The sequence below is a fragment of the Chrysemys picta genome, chromosome 2 (assembly GCF_011386835.1).
Source record: "Chrysemys picta bellii isolate R12L10 chromosome 2, ASM1138683v2, whole genome shotgun sequence".
In the NCBI taxonomy this organism is placed as follows: Eukaryota; Metazoa; Chordata; order Testudines; family Emydidae; genus Chrysemys; species Chrysemys picta.
This window is the reverse complement of record NC_088792.1, coordinates 209,991,000-210,003,798: the sequence shown is the minus strand read 5'-3', so window position 1 is coordinate 210,003,798 and position 12,799 is coordinate 209,991,000. Positions and strand designations below refer to the sequence as shown.

The following is a 12,799-nucleotide window of genomic DNA, read 5'->3' as shown; positions in this document are numbered from 1 at the left end:
TCAGCAGGTAGGCAGCTGATATTGTAAGATTGTGGGAAATGCACCAGTTTCACAGCTTTAGTGTTTCTGCACAAAGGGAGGATGATCTGGTGTCCCCTTGACGATTTATGTAGTACATACACACTATATTGTCTGTGATGATCTTTGTGAGTGTGCCTCTGATCAGCAGAAGGAAACGAGCACACGTATTCCTGACCACTCTGAGTTCAAGGAGATCAATGTGAAGACAAACCTCAGAGAGTGACCAATTGCCCTGTACTGTGAGGTGGTTAAGATGTGCACCCTACCTTCTGAAGGATGTCCGTGATGAGAAGTAGTGATAGGGGAGTCTGTGCAAATGGGAATCCCATGAAGAAGTCTGCTGGGTCCTTCCACCAATTCAAGGATTGTTTGATCTTGGTGGGCAAAGATAGTGGTTTGTCTAGGCTGTCTGTTCGCTATGTAAACTAAGCTGAACCATGACTGGAGGCATCTCCTGTGAAGACTGGCATGAGCTATCACAAATGTGCCCACAGCCATGTGCCCTAGCAGCTGAAGGCACTGCTGGTTTGCACCAGACACTCTCTCTAAACCCATGGAGAGACTGAAGAATCTGTGATGTGAGAGAAGTGCTCTCGCTTGGAAAGAGTCAAGATCGGCTCCTGTGAATTCTAGTCTCTGTACCAGGGTTAATGTTGACTTTTCTAGTTTGATCTGTAGACCCAGACTTCTGAATAAATCCAAAGTCATATGGTTAACTCACTGAGCTTCGAAGGAGCGTGCTCTGAGGTGACAACTGTCCAGGTAAGGGTAGATCATGATGCCCTATAGGTGGGCCACCACTCTAGAGAGGACCTTGGAGAATACTCTGGGAGCTGATGGAGGCCAAAGGGGAGTACTCCATACTGGTAGTGGTCCTGTCTTAGTGTGAATCTGCAGTATCATCTGTGACACAGTATGATTGAAATATGGAAGTAAGCATCTTGTAGGTTGAGGACCAAGAACCAGTCTCCCTGTTCAAACACTGGAATAACTGTTGCTAAAGTAGCCATCTTGAACTTCTGAGCCTTGACAAATTTGTTGACTGCCCTAAGGTCTAGTATGGGTCTCTAACCTCCCTTTTTCTTGGTTATCAGGAAGTAACGAGAGTAAAAACCCTTGTCTCTCAGATGTTGAGGTACTGGTTCTATGTCTCCTATGCTGAGGAGATGGTCTATGTCTTGTCATAATAGGCTCTATTGAGAAGAATCCCTGAAGAGGGATGGGGAAGGATGATGAAGTGAATGGAGTACCCATTGAGTATAATCTCTAGCACCCATTTGTCAGAAGTTACCCATTCCCAGGCGCTGTGGAACGGAGCAAGACGTCATCCATAGGGATGGGAAGGTTGGCGAGCATTAGATGGCATTGAAGGGAGTAGTCTCACGGCACCTCGACCAACCTGTCAAAACTGACGTTTTGAGGTGGATGGCTGGAAAGAAGTAGGCTGAGGGACTGAAGGTTTCCATTTGGGAACCTAGACTACTACTTTTGAAGACTGTTGGACTGAATACTGTGATGAGCAGGGTCTGAATGAGGACGAAGGACTATATTTTCTCTTCTGCCCAAGTGTGTAAATTCCAAATGACCAAAGAGGAGCCCTGGAGGCTTTCACTGTGGAGGGGGAAAGTATCCATTTTGTCTGCAAACAATTTTGTGCCTTCGAAGGGACATTTAAAGGGAATTTTGTGCCTGTGTTTGTTTGAACTTCCTTGGGAAAGCCCGAGGCTTGTCTCATGATGGCAGTGGATATGGAACGTGCTGTCGTGGTCAGACAGGGACACCAAGAGGATTCAGGGGGCCTGGGGCAAAGCAATTTTGGGGGCCCCTTCCATAAAAAAAAGTTGCAATACTATATTCTCGTGGGGGCCCCTGTGGGGCCTGGGGCAAATTGCTCCACTTGCCCCCCACTTCCCGGGCGGCCCTGTTGTCAGGTAAGTTGAGTGCTGACTGGAGTGCCACCTTAGCCACCAGATGACCCTCGGTAATAGCAGCCTTGAATTGGTCCTTGTGAAAATCTGGAAGCTGGTCAATAAAGCAATTGAATTTTGAATAACTGATATAATCATATTCTGCCATTAAGGCCTGATAGTTTGCAATACGGAACTGTACGGTCTGATGAGTAAGCCTTTCTCCCAAAGAGATAGCGGCGCTTCCAATCCCTATAATACGGGGTGGATTTCACGTAGTATTGTCAACCTCTAGAGTTCACTGCATCCACAGTGACTGAATTAGGGAGATGGTGGGAGAAGAGAAATTCCGTGTCTTTTGCTGGTATGTAATATTTCTTATCAGCCCACTTACATGTTGGTGGGACCGATGCAGGAGTCTGCCATATAATTTTTGCAGGGTCTAAGAGAGCCAGGTTAATAGGGAGGGCTACTCTGGACAAGGGACAGGAGTGTAAAATGTCCAGTAACTTATGGTGTGACTCTGTCAACTCCTGTAGTTGTAATGCATCTGCCCCCCTTTGAGCCAGCTCTTGAAAAAGTTTGAAGTCATCGGCCAATGATGGTGGAGAGGGCATCACTGTCTTATCTGGTGATGAAGATGAGAAGTTAGTCCGGTGGGGGAGTGGTACTTGGGGGGGCAACCTCTTCCTCAATCTCTGCCTCTTGTACCTCCCTCATCTGTTCAGGAGGCTCAGACGCTCTAGCTGTGGTGACCAAAGGAGGAAGCCTCATTGGCTCCTGATAAGCCATTCTACAGCTTTGAAACGCATGATGCCTATATGCCTGCCAAGGGTCCCAGTAAGGCCACTGTGATGGTGGGAAAGGCCCCAGTACTTGGTACCATGGCTGCCCATATCAGGGAAGCTGAGGGTCAGAAGGACAGTATGGTTGAGGTCCCTACCGGTAATCGGTACCATAAGATGCATGAGAGGAGCGACGGGAGATTACATCCTCCTGCTCGCTGTCTGACTTCCCACTAGAGAATGGGTGTGGCATGGCACGATGCCGAAGGAGAAACTGGAGCTCAAGGCAGACTCGGTATCAGAGACCCAGGACCGAGTAGGGCGAGTCTGGTGTGTCAAACACGGAAAGGTCTCTCAAGTACCAGAAGTTTGGCGGTCCTGTAGGCATTGGTACCAGTAGTGGTTAACAGTGCTGGGATGTCTGAATCGATGGAATTGGAGATGCGGTCCTGGCTGAACAGTCCACCAATGATTAATACAGTAACTCCTCACTTAACGTCATCCCGGTTAAAGTTGTTATGTTGCTGATCTGTTAGAGAACATGTTCGTTTAAAGTTGTGCAATGTTCCCTTATAACGTCGTTGGGCCGCCTGTTTTGTCCACTGCTTGCAGGATTCTCTCGAAGAACAACCCGTCCTCATGGGGGTTTGGAACCAGGGTGGGCCGGCAGCCCCCATATCAGCTCCCCTAAGTTTGCTGTAAGTAGGTGTGCAGTTGGGCAGGCGCCAGCAGGCTATCCATTGCCGGGCAGTCCAGGTGTCCCTCCCCTCACTACCGTGGGCTGCTCCTGCCCTCTACCTTGGAGCTGCTCCTGGGAGCCTCCTGCTTGTTGTGCAGAGGAGAGCAGAAGGGGGTGCTGATGTCAGGGTGTCCCTCTCCCCCCGCTCCTGTACCCCATCTCCACAGAGCAGGGGGGAGGGGTGACGAACCGACTGGGCTCAGGATGGAGGGAGCTTGCTGGAAGCTGCTGCTGTGTCTGAACATGCTGATCCACTTAAAAGGGCAGCGTAATTAAAGGGGCAACACATCTCTGTCTCACACACACACACTTTGGAAAGTTGGCGCCTATGTAGCCGTGCATATGCTATCCAGAGGAGGGAGTAGTGCGCTCCAGCGGGATAGCATAGGTTCATCATCACATTCAGTTTCCGCAGGGAACTGTTTGCAGCCACCGCCATGCGTCTATTTGTTTCCTCCCTCCTTCCTCAGTCCATGCTGCCTTGTAGAGTGTGAGGCTACATTAACAACATGTTAACCCTTGAAGGCGGAGCTGAGTGCTAGTTCATCATTTGGCAGCAAGACATTTCCGGGAAAATATCACACCCTCTGACTCCACCACCTCAACCAAGTTTCACAATCATCATTGCTATATACAGTATTAAATTAGTGCCTTGCATGGTGTCAAGTATCAGGGGGTAGCCATGTTAGTCTGTATCCACAAAAACAACAAGGAGTCCGGTGGCACCTTAAAGATTAACATTTATTTGGGCATAAGCTTTCGTGGGTAAAAAACCTCACTTCTTCAGATGCAGAAAGCTTCCCGGGCAGAATCTCTACCTTTCTCTTGCCCTGTCGGTACTAATGTTACCCTGCCTGTACCCATCAGGTCCTTAGGCAGCCCAGCGTGTTCCGTTAGGACTTTTCTGTGCAAGCTCTGGGTACCGCAGTTCTGGGTACGGCGAGCTCAGTGGCCATTGGTTCCAATGATACCAATCTTTTTTGGCTTGGTTGGGGCTCACTGTGGGGACTCATGGCTCTTTTCTTAGAAGCCTTGTGGTGGTTCATGGTTGTTTTCCTAGGGCATGTCTTCACTGGCAACGTTAAAGCTCTGCCATGGCTTGTGTAGTTGCAGTATAGCGCTGGGAGACAGCTGGGAGAGAAAAAAGCCCACCTCCACGAGGGGTATAGCTCCCAGCGCTGGTGCGCTGAAACTTGCAGCACTCAGGGGCGTGTTTTTTCACACCTAAGCAAGAAAGTTGCAGCACTGTAAAGTACCAGTGTAGACAAGCCTTAGGCTAACCTTGCTTAGGGCTTGGCTACACTTGCGAGTTAGAGTGCATTAAAGCAGCCCCGGGCACCCTAGCTCATTATCAGTCCACACTGGCAAGGCAAGTAGAGCACTCTGACTCCAGGGCTAGAACGCTCCTGGTACTCCACCTCAGCGAGAAGATTAACACTTGGTGTGCATTGGCTGAAATGCCCGGGCGTCAGTGTGAATGAGGTGTTGCATTACTGCACTCTGATCAGCCTCCGGAAACGTCCCATAATCCCCTTAAGTCAAATGGCCACTCTTGTTATTGTTTTGGAATCACTGCAGGCATGCCGATATGCCCTTTGAAAGCTGTTTCTGACAGCCAGCATGCTTATCTGCTCCGAGACAAAGCAACCATTACTGTGGAATGCTGTGTGAGAGAGAGAGGCGGGGGATGGAGCGGGGTCTGTTGCTGTCTGAACTTACAAGACAGCATGCTGACATGCTCTCAGCCCCCCAAAACCCCACTCTCTCTCCCCCCACATACACACTCCCTGTCACACTCCACCCCACCCCCTTCATTTGACAAGCACGTTGCAGCCACTTGCATGCGGGGATAGCTACCACAATGCACTGCTCTGTGGCCATTGCAAGAGCAGCTAATGTGGCCGCAGCAGTGCGCATGCAGCTGTCAGTGTGGACAGATTGCAGCGCTTTCCCTATTGCGCTCTACGAAGGCTGGTTTAACTCAAAGCGTTCTACATCTGCAAGTGTAGCCATGCCCTTAGATGTAGACGGCTGTGGTGAGGATTCCCGCCATCCTAAGTCTTGGCGCAGTTCTGAAGGCGGTTAAAAAGCCACTTCTAATAGAACAGAAGACAGTTTAAATTCAAGGTTTTTAAGGATAAAAGAAAGGGAATGTAAAGGAAATTAAGTAGTTAAAAAAAGGAGAATGATTAGCAAGTCTTTTGAAAGTTAACAATCTGCTACCAGACAGCTAAAGCTCTGTCTCTAGTCGGGGCGGTTGAGAAGGAACTGAGGAAGGTTGGCTCTTGCAACACTGGTTAGCTTCACGGCAGAGCACAACAGGGGACAGTGCATGTGCGGGAAGAATGGACACTGCTTTCAAAATTCTCCAGTCAGCAGCATAGGGACGTCAATACACCTACAGTGAAGTACCCACAGGGACACTACTCGAAGAAGAATGTACGTTTCCTGTAGCATTTAACTACCTATTTAAAGTCCATTTAAATGGAAATGTCTATATACATGAGAAATTTTAGTTGTCAAAATTACACTTAAGACTTTAATAGATTACATTTTTCAGTCTGTCAACTTATGAGATATCAATTGTTGTGGGAACTCTGGATTTGAGGGATGTGCCATTTTATTTATTCATATATAGATATAGTGCAGTTTTAAAAGAATACAAAATTAAAATAGGAATGTAGTGTGATACTCAACCATCTATTGTGGGAACTATCTATTTCTTTTGGCTAGGTTAAACCTGGATTTCATGTCAAAGATACACACAATCCAGTATTGTTGTAGCCATGTTAGTCCCAGGATATTAGAGAAACTAGGAGAAGTAAGAGACAAGGTGGGTGAGACCTGAAGAAGAGTCCTATGTAAGCTCAAAAGCTTGTCTCTCTCACCAACAGAAGTTGGTCCAATACAAGATATTACCTCATTCACCCTGTATTTCAAAGATACGCACAGTCAGATAAAAAAAATAAGCAAAAAGCAGAAATAAAATGATGAGTTACCTCTCCTTCTAAACACATACTAAGAGAAGCCCAAGGCCTGGTCTACACTAGGCGTTTATGTCGAAGTTAGCGCCGTTAAATCGAATTAACCCTGCACCCGTCCACACTGCGATGCTATTTAGTTCGACATAGAGGTCTCTTTAATTCGACTTCTGTACTCCTCCCCGACGAGGGGAGTAGCGCTAAATTCGACATGGCCATGTCGAATTAGGCTAGGTGTGGATGGAAATCGACGCTAATAGCTCCGGGAGCTATCCCACAGTGCACCACTCTGTTGACGCTCTGGACAGCAGTGCGAGCTCGGATGCTCTGACCAGCCACACAGGAAAAGCCCCGGGAAAATTTGAATTTGAATTCCTTTTCCTGTCTGGCCAGTTTGAATCTCATTTCCTGTCTGGACATCGTGGCGAGCACAGCAGCACTGGCAACGATGCAGAGCTCTCCAGCAGTGATGGCCGTGCAGTCTGGGAATAGAAAGAGAGCCCCAGCATGGACTGATCGTGAAGTCTTGGATCTCATCGCTGTGTGGGGCGATGAGTCCGTGCTTTCCGAGCTGCGATCCAAAAGAAGGAATGCAAAGATCTACGAGAAGATCTCTAAAGACATGGCAGAGAGAGGATACAGCCGGGATGCAACGCAGTGCCGCGTGAAAATCAAGGAGCTGAGACAAGGCTACCAGAAGACCAAAGAGGCAAACGGACGCTCCGGATCCCATCCCCAGACATCCCGTTTCTACGAGGCACTGCATTCCATCCTCGGTGCTGCCGCCACCACTACCCCACCAGTGACCGTGGACTCTGAGGATGGGATACTGTCCACGGCCGGTTCCTCAGACATGTTAGGGGACGGGGAAGATGAGGAAGGAGATGAGGAGGGCGAGGCAGTTGGCAGCTCTCACAACGCTGATTTCCCCGACAGCCAGGATCTCTTCATCACCCTTACAGAGATCCCCTACGAAGCGTCCCCAGCCATTACCCCGGACACAGAATCTGGTGAAGGATCAGCCAGTAAGTGTTGTAAACATCTAAACATTTATTTTTAACAAAACAGGAATATTAACAATTAAAAGAATGGGTTGCCCTAGGCGCTTAACGGTTTAGTAAGGGGCAGTGCAAGTTTTGAAAAGAAATCTAGCAATGTCCGGTTTTCAGTGATTGTCCTGCACAAGCCGCTCTACTGTGTATTCCCTGCTACTGCAGCTACAGTAAAATGCGGTCTATATGTGCGGGGATAGAGCAGTAATCCTCCTGGGACATCTCGATGAAGCTCTCCTGGAGGTAACTTGAAAGCCGTTGCATGAGGTTCTTGGGGAGAGCGGCCTTATTGGGTCCTCCGAAGTACGACACGTTGCCGCGCCACGAGATTATCAGGTACTCGGGGATCATTGCTCTGCACAGCAGGGCGGCATACGGCCCTGGTCTTTGGAGGCTTTCCCGGAGCATTCTCTCTTTGTCGCTCTCGGAGATCCTCATCAGGGTGATGTCGGCCATGGTGACCTGCTTTTAATTAGGTAGGGGAATGTTAGTGTTGGGACTGCTTTCCCGTTCCTTTACAGAACTGTCACCGCTGGTTTGCAGCCACGCGGTGGAGGCGGGAGAGGGGCAGCCGAAAGGGATCATTCCCGGGGACAGCCGCGAGGGGGTGGGACAGGGGCAGAGTTCCCGCTTGCCGGATTGCTGGCAGCAGGGACTGACATTGATTTAAATGTGAAATGAGGCCAGTGGTAATATAAAAGTTTTAAACTGCCACAAGTGTACGGCTTACCATGTCTGCCTGCAACAGAAATTCCGTTGTGCTGCCTCGCTTCTCAAATGTGCTGTTCAAGACCCCAGGCACAGAATGCGAAGGCCGAGAATTCGACCTTGTGCTGAGTGCGCATGTGAAAGGTGCTGTGCATGGTCTTGTTCACAGAGAAAGACTATGTTCTTTGTTCACAACTACATTTATCTTTCAGAGGAATTCACTCCCTTTTTCCCATTTCCACAGCCCCGTCTGCGACTGTCTCACAACCTAGCCTGGAATCACACTCCCAGAGGCTAGCGCGGATTAGGCGTAGGAAGAAGAGGACACGGGAGGACATGTTCTCTGAGCTTATGGCCTCTTCCCAAGCCCAGGCAGCACAGCAGACCCAGTGGCGGGAGAACTTGACCCGAATGCACCAAGCCAACATGGATCGGGAGGAGAGGTGGCGGCAGGAAGACCAGCAGGCGACTCAAACGCTGCTTGGACTACTGAGGGAGCAAACGGACACGCTCCGGCGCCTTGTGGATGTTCTGCAGGAACGGAGGCAGGAGGACAGAGCCCCGCTGCAGTCCATCTCTAACCGCCCTCCCCCGCCACCAAGTCCCATACCCACCTCACCCAAAGTGCAAAGAAGGAGAGGCGGCAGAGTCCCTGCTAACTCTCACTCCACCCCTGCAGAGAGCTCTAGTAGCAGAAGGCTCTCATTTCCCAAAATTTGAAAAGTTCTTTCCTTCCCGCCTGACACAAGCCCACGTCCAAGTTTCACCTCCCAATGCCATGTGTAGTTGATAATAAAAAATTCGTTTCTGTTAACTACTGTTTCAATCATGTTCTTTTGGAGGAGGAGGGGAAAGGGGGTTGGAAATTGGACAGGACAGTCTCCTTTGGCAGGGTACATAGTCGGGGGCAGGCACAGCAGCAGGGCACATACACAGTGCAGTGATGCAGTGACTAGTTGCCCCGGTTAGTCTGGGAGGTTGTTTTGATGTAATGTTGGGGGGGGTGGGTTGCTCTGTGACTTTGTGGCGGGGGAGGGCAGTTACAGATCTTAAGCGCCGGTCCTTAGACAGGATCACAGAGCCACACAGCATGGGATCTGTAACCGTCCTCCCCCTGCCACAAAGTCAAATAGACCTCCCATACACACAGTCCCGATCAGGAGGGGTGACAGGCTCCGTTGAAACAAGCATCCCACCGCAGCGGAGCCTGTCAATCCTTGAGTTTAGAAGCTGCATTCGCATCACAACACTAGACCCGCCCCGCACCACAGTCTGCGTCCCAGTTTTAAAAAATTCCCGCTAAAACAGTATTAAAGAAAACGGTGTGCTTTAACAAAGTAGAACTATTTTTATTTCGACACGTGTGTTGGAGGGGGGGTGAAGGGGGTATGTAACTGGATAGGATAGTCAACATTACCTGGGTAAAGAAACGGGGGCAGGTTTAGCTTCTCAGTACACAAACTATAAAATCACAGGTTACCCTGCTCACTCAGGAACTTTGCTTTCAAAGCCTCCCGGATGCACAGCGCTTCCCGCTGGTCTCTTCTAATCGCCCGGCTGTCTGGCTGTGAGTAATCACCAGCCAGGCTATTTTCCTCAACCTCCCACCCCGCCATAAAGGTCTCCCCCTTGCTCTCACAGAGATTGTGGAGCACACAGCAAGCTGCTATAACAATGGGGATATTGGTTTCGCTGAGATCACAGCGAGTCAGTAAGCTTCTCCATCTCCCCTTGAGACGGCCAAAAGCACACTCCACCACCATTCTGCACTTGCTCAGCCGGTAGTTGAAGAGTTCTTTTTCAGTGTCCAGGGCGCCAGTATAGGGCTTCATGAGCCAGGGCATTAGCGGGTAGGCTGGGTCCCCGAGGATGACTATAGGCATCTCCACATCCCCAACAGTTATTTTGTGGTCCGGGAAGTAAATACCTTGTTGCAGCCGTCTAAACAGACCAGAGTTCCTGAAAACACGAGCGTCATGAACCTTGCCCGGCCATCCCACGTAGATGTTGGTAAAACGTCCCCTGTGGTCCACCAGTGCTTGCAGCACCATGGAAAAGTATCCCTTTCGGTTAATGTACTGGGTGGCCTGGTGGTCCGGTGCCAGGATAGGGATGTGAGTTCCATCTATGGCCCCACCGCAGTTTGGGAATCCCATCGCTGCGAAGCCATCTATGATCGCCTCCACGTTTCCCAGGGTCACTACCTTTGGCAGCAGTACATCAACGATTGCCTTCGCTACTTGCATCACAACAACCCCCACGGTAGATTTGCCCACCCCAAACTGGTTCGCGACTGACCGGTAGCTGTCTGGCGTTGCAAGCTTCCACAGGGCTATGGCCACTCGCTTCTGTACACTCAGTGCAGCTCGCAACCGGGTGTCACTGCGCTTCAGGGCAGGGGACAGCAACTCACAAAGTTCCAGGAAAGTTCCCTTCCGCATGCGAAAGTTTCGCAGCCACTGGGATTCATCCCAGACCTGCAGCACTATGCGGTCCCACCACTCAGTGCTTGTCTCCCGTGCCCAGAATCGCCGTTCCACGGCATCAACATGACCCATTGCCACTGTGATGTCCTCGGCGCTGGGTCGCCTGCTTTCTGACAGGTCTGTGCTACTCTCAGACTTCAGGACATCACCGCGGTGCCGTAGCCTCCTTGCCTGACTTTTCTGCATCTGCCTCAGGGAAACCTTTATGATAAGCTGCGAGACGTTGAGAGCGGCCACAACTGCAGCGATGGTCGCAGCGGGCTCCATGCTCGGAGTACAGTGGCGTCCGCGCTGTCAATGACTGGAAAAGCGCGCGAACTGTTTTCCCGCCGGCGCTTTCAGGGAGGGAGGGCGGGAGTGATGGACGGATGACGACAGTTTCCCAAAAGCACCCTCGACTCATTTTGTTACCCAGAAGGCATTGCCGGCTACACCCAGAATTCCAATGGGCAGAGGGGACTGCGGGAACTGTGGGATAGCTGACCACAGTGCACCGCTTCGAATGTCGACGCTATCACCGTTAGTGTGGACGCACAAAGTCGAATTACTGTCCTTAGTGTGGACACACACGTTCGACTTTGCAATATCGATTACAAAAATTCGATGCAAGTAAAATCGAACTACTCTCGTAGTGTAGACAAGGCCTAAGTAACTGCTATGTTAGTCTGGTCCAGATACTGGTACTAGTTACTAGCTCATGCTTTTCAGTTTGGATGGACAATGGGCCCCACAAATACAATTCTAAAGAATTCTTATTTTTCCTCAATGTTCAGCTACACTCTAGTTCTAATTTTAACTGTTACACTATTTAACTACCAAAATAGAGACACTGACAGAAAACGGGGGTTTTGACAAAATCAAGTTTTTCACAAAAATTAAAAATAGATGTCGCCATAGATTTTCAGTTTTCAGGTTTTTGATGAAAAGTTAAGATTTTTTTGCTAGGAAAAAAACATTTTCTGATCAGCTCTACTAAGAGTCTTATCTGATTTCCTGAGCCTTGACAAATAGATACCTCTGGAAGTAGATTTTTAATATGGGAATGTTAGTGTTCAGTATTCAAGTTACAAGCTTATTTTCACAAATAGGAAGCAATGAAGGGCTTCCTATCTCCCTGTGGCTCAATCATCTTTAGGGAGCAGAAAAATGCTGCAAACAGATCCAGATAGGCAATCATAGTTGGAGCACCAAATACAAATAGCTTGATCAGGCAAGAAGTTATTTTTTATTTAAGCTCCATACCTCACAAACCACCCAAGCACCACCTTTTCAGCTGCCAACTATGAACTCGGGCTGTTTGGATCCCTTCCCCTCCTCTTGTCAGTCAGCTCAACACACCATCTCCTTACACAAAAGTGGCCAGTAAGGAATGTTGCAGGGATTTTTTCTCTCTCCATTTCTGAGTCCTCAGAATACCTATTTTTTCAATTAGAGTTAACTGCCACATTCATTTCAAGAGCAATGAAAATACAGTGTTCTTAGATTACTTGTAGAAAGTGAGTTGTACATGAAGAATTCAACTTCAAGCAGGGAATTATATTTATAAGCACAATTCTGTATGAGAAAGCCTGGCTGAGGTGCAGACAGGAACAAATATTAGGACACAACAATGGACAAACATACATATCAATCTTTCCTTCACATTATATTTAACAGTAGTTTCACAATTATTTAGTTTAAGAAAAAACTAAATCAGTTTAAATTTGTAACTAATCTCTAAGTGAATTAAGGAAAAATCCAATTATGCAAATATTGTGGGTGGCATTGAAGAATTCCAAAATCTGGAAATTCCAAGTTAGTTCTTGTCGACAGTGCATGCAGCCCATAAATGAAATCAACTGTCACTTCACAAAGACCCTGGCTACTGAGTAATGAGCGGCTCTGACTGTCTCAGAAGGGATTCTATTCCAGCCCTTTTTGTCCATAGGAATAGCAAATGTAAGGTGTGTGATTTGAGAGATTCAAGGGTGGGTGGATGAAAGCAGAAAAAAATTGAGGGGTACATTCTTCAACTTTAACAGGGGCACTGAGAAACCCTTAATACACCACTTTGGGAAAAGTAGGTGAAAACTTTGGCACAAAGTTATGCCTACAAGAAGTGAATAATACATACATATTTT

General features: G+C 48.6%; 2 protein-coding genes across 5 annotated transcripts in view; one reads left to right on the top strand and one right to left on the bottom strand.

The window, feature by feature from the left end:
- MIB1 (MIB E3 ubiquitin protein ligase 1) overlaps positions 1-12,799 on the bottom strand; it is a 127,100-nt gene that overhangs the window by 46,679 nt on the left and 67,622 nt on the right. The gene's annotated exons all lie outside the window — the stretch shown is intronic.
- LOC135981040 (uncharacterized) lies at positions 6,493-9,004 on the top strand. Its single transcript, XM_065582084.1, has 2 exons — positions 6,493-7,458; positions 8,438-9,004. The coding sequence occupies exons 1-2, from the start codon at positions 6,882-6,884 to the stop codon at positions 8,911-8,913; spliced, it is 1,053 nt and encodes a 350-aa protein (XP_065438156.1). The 5' UTR covers positions 6,493-6,881; the 3' UTR covers positions 8,914-9,004.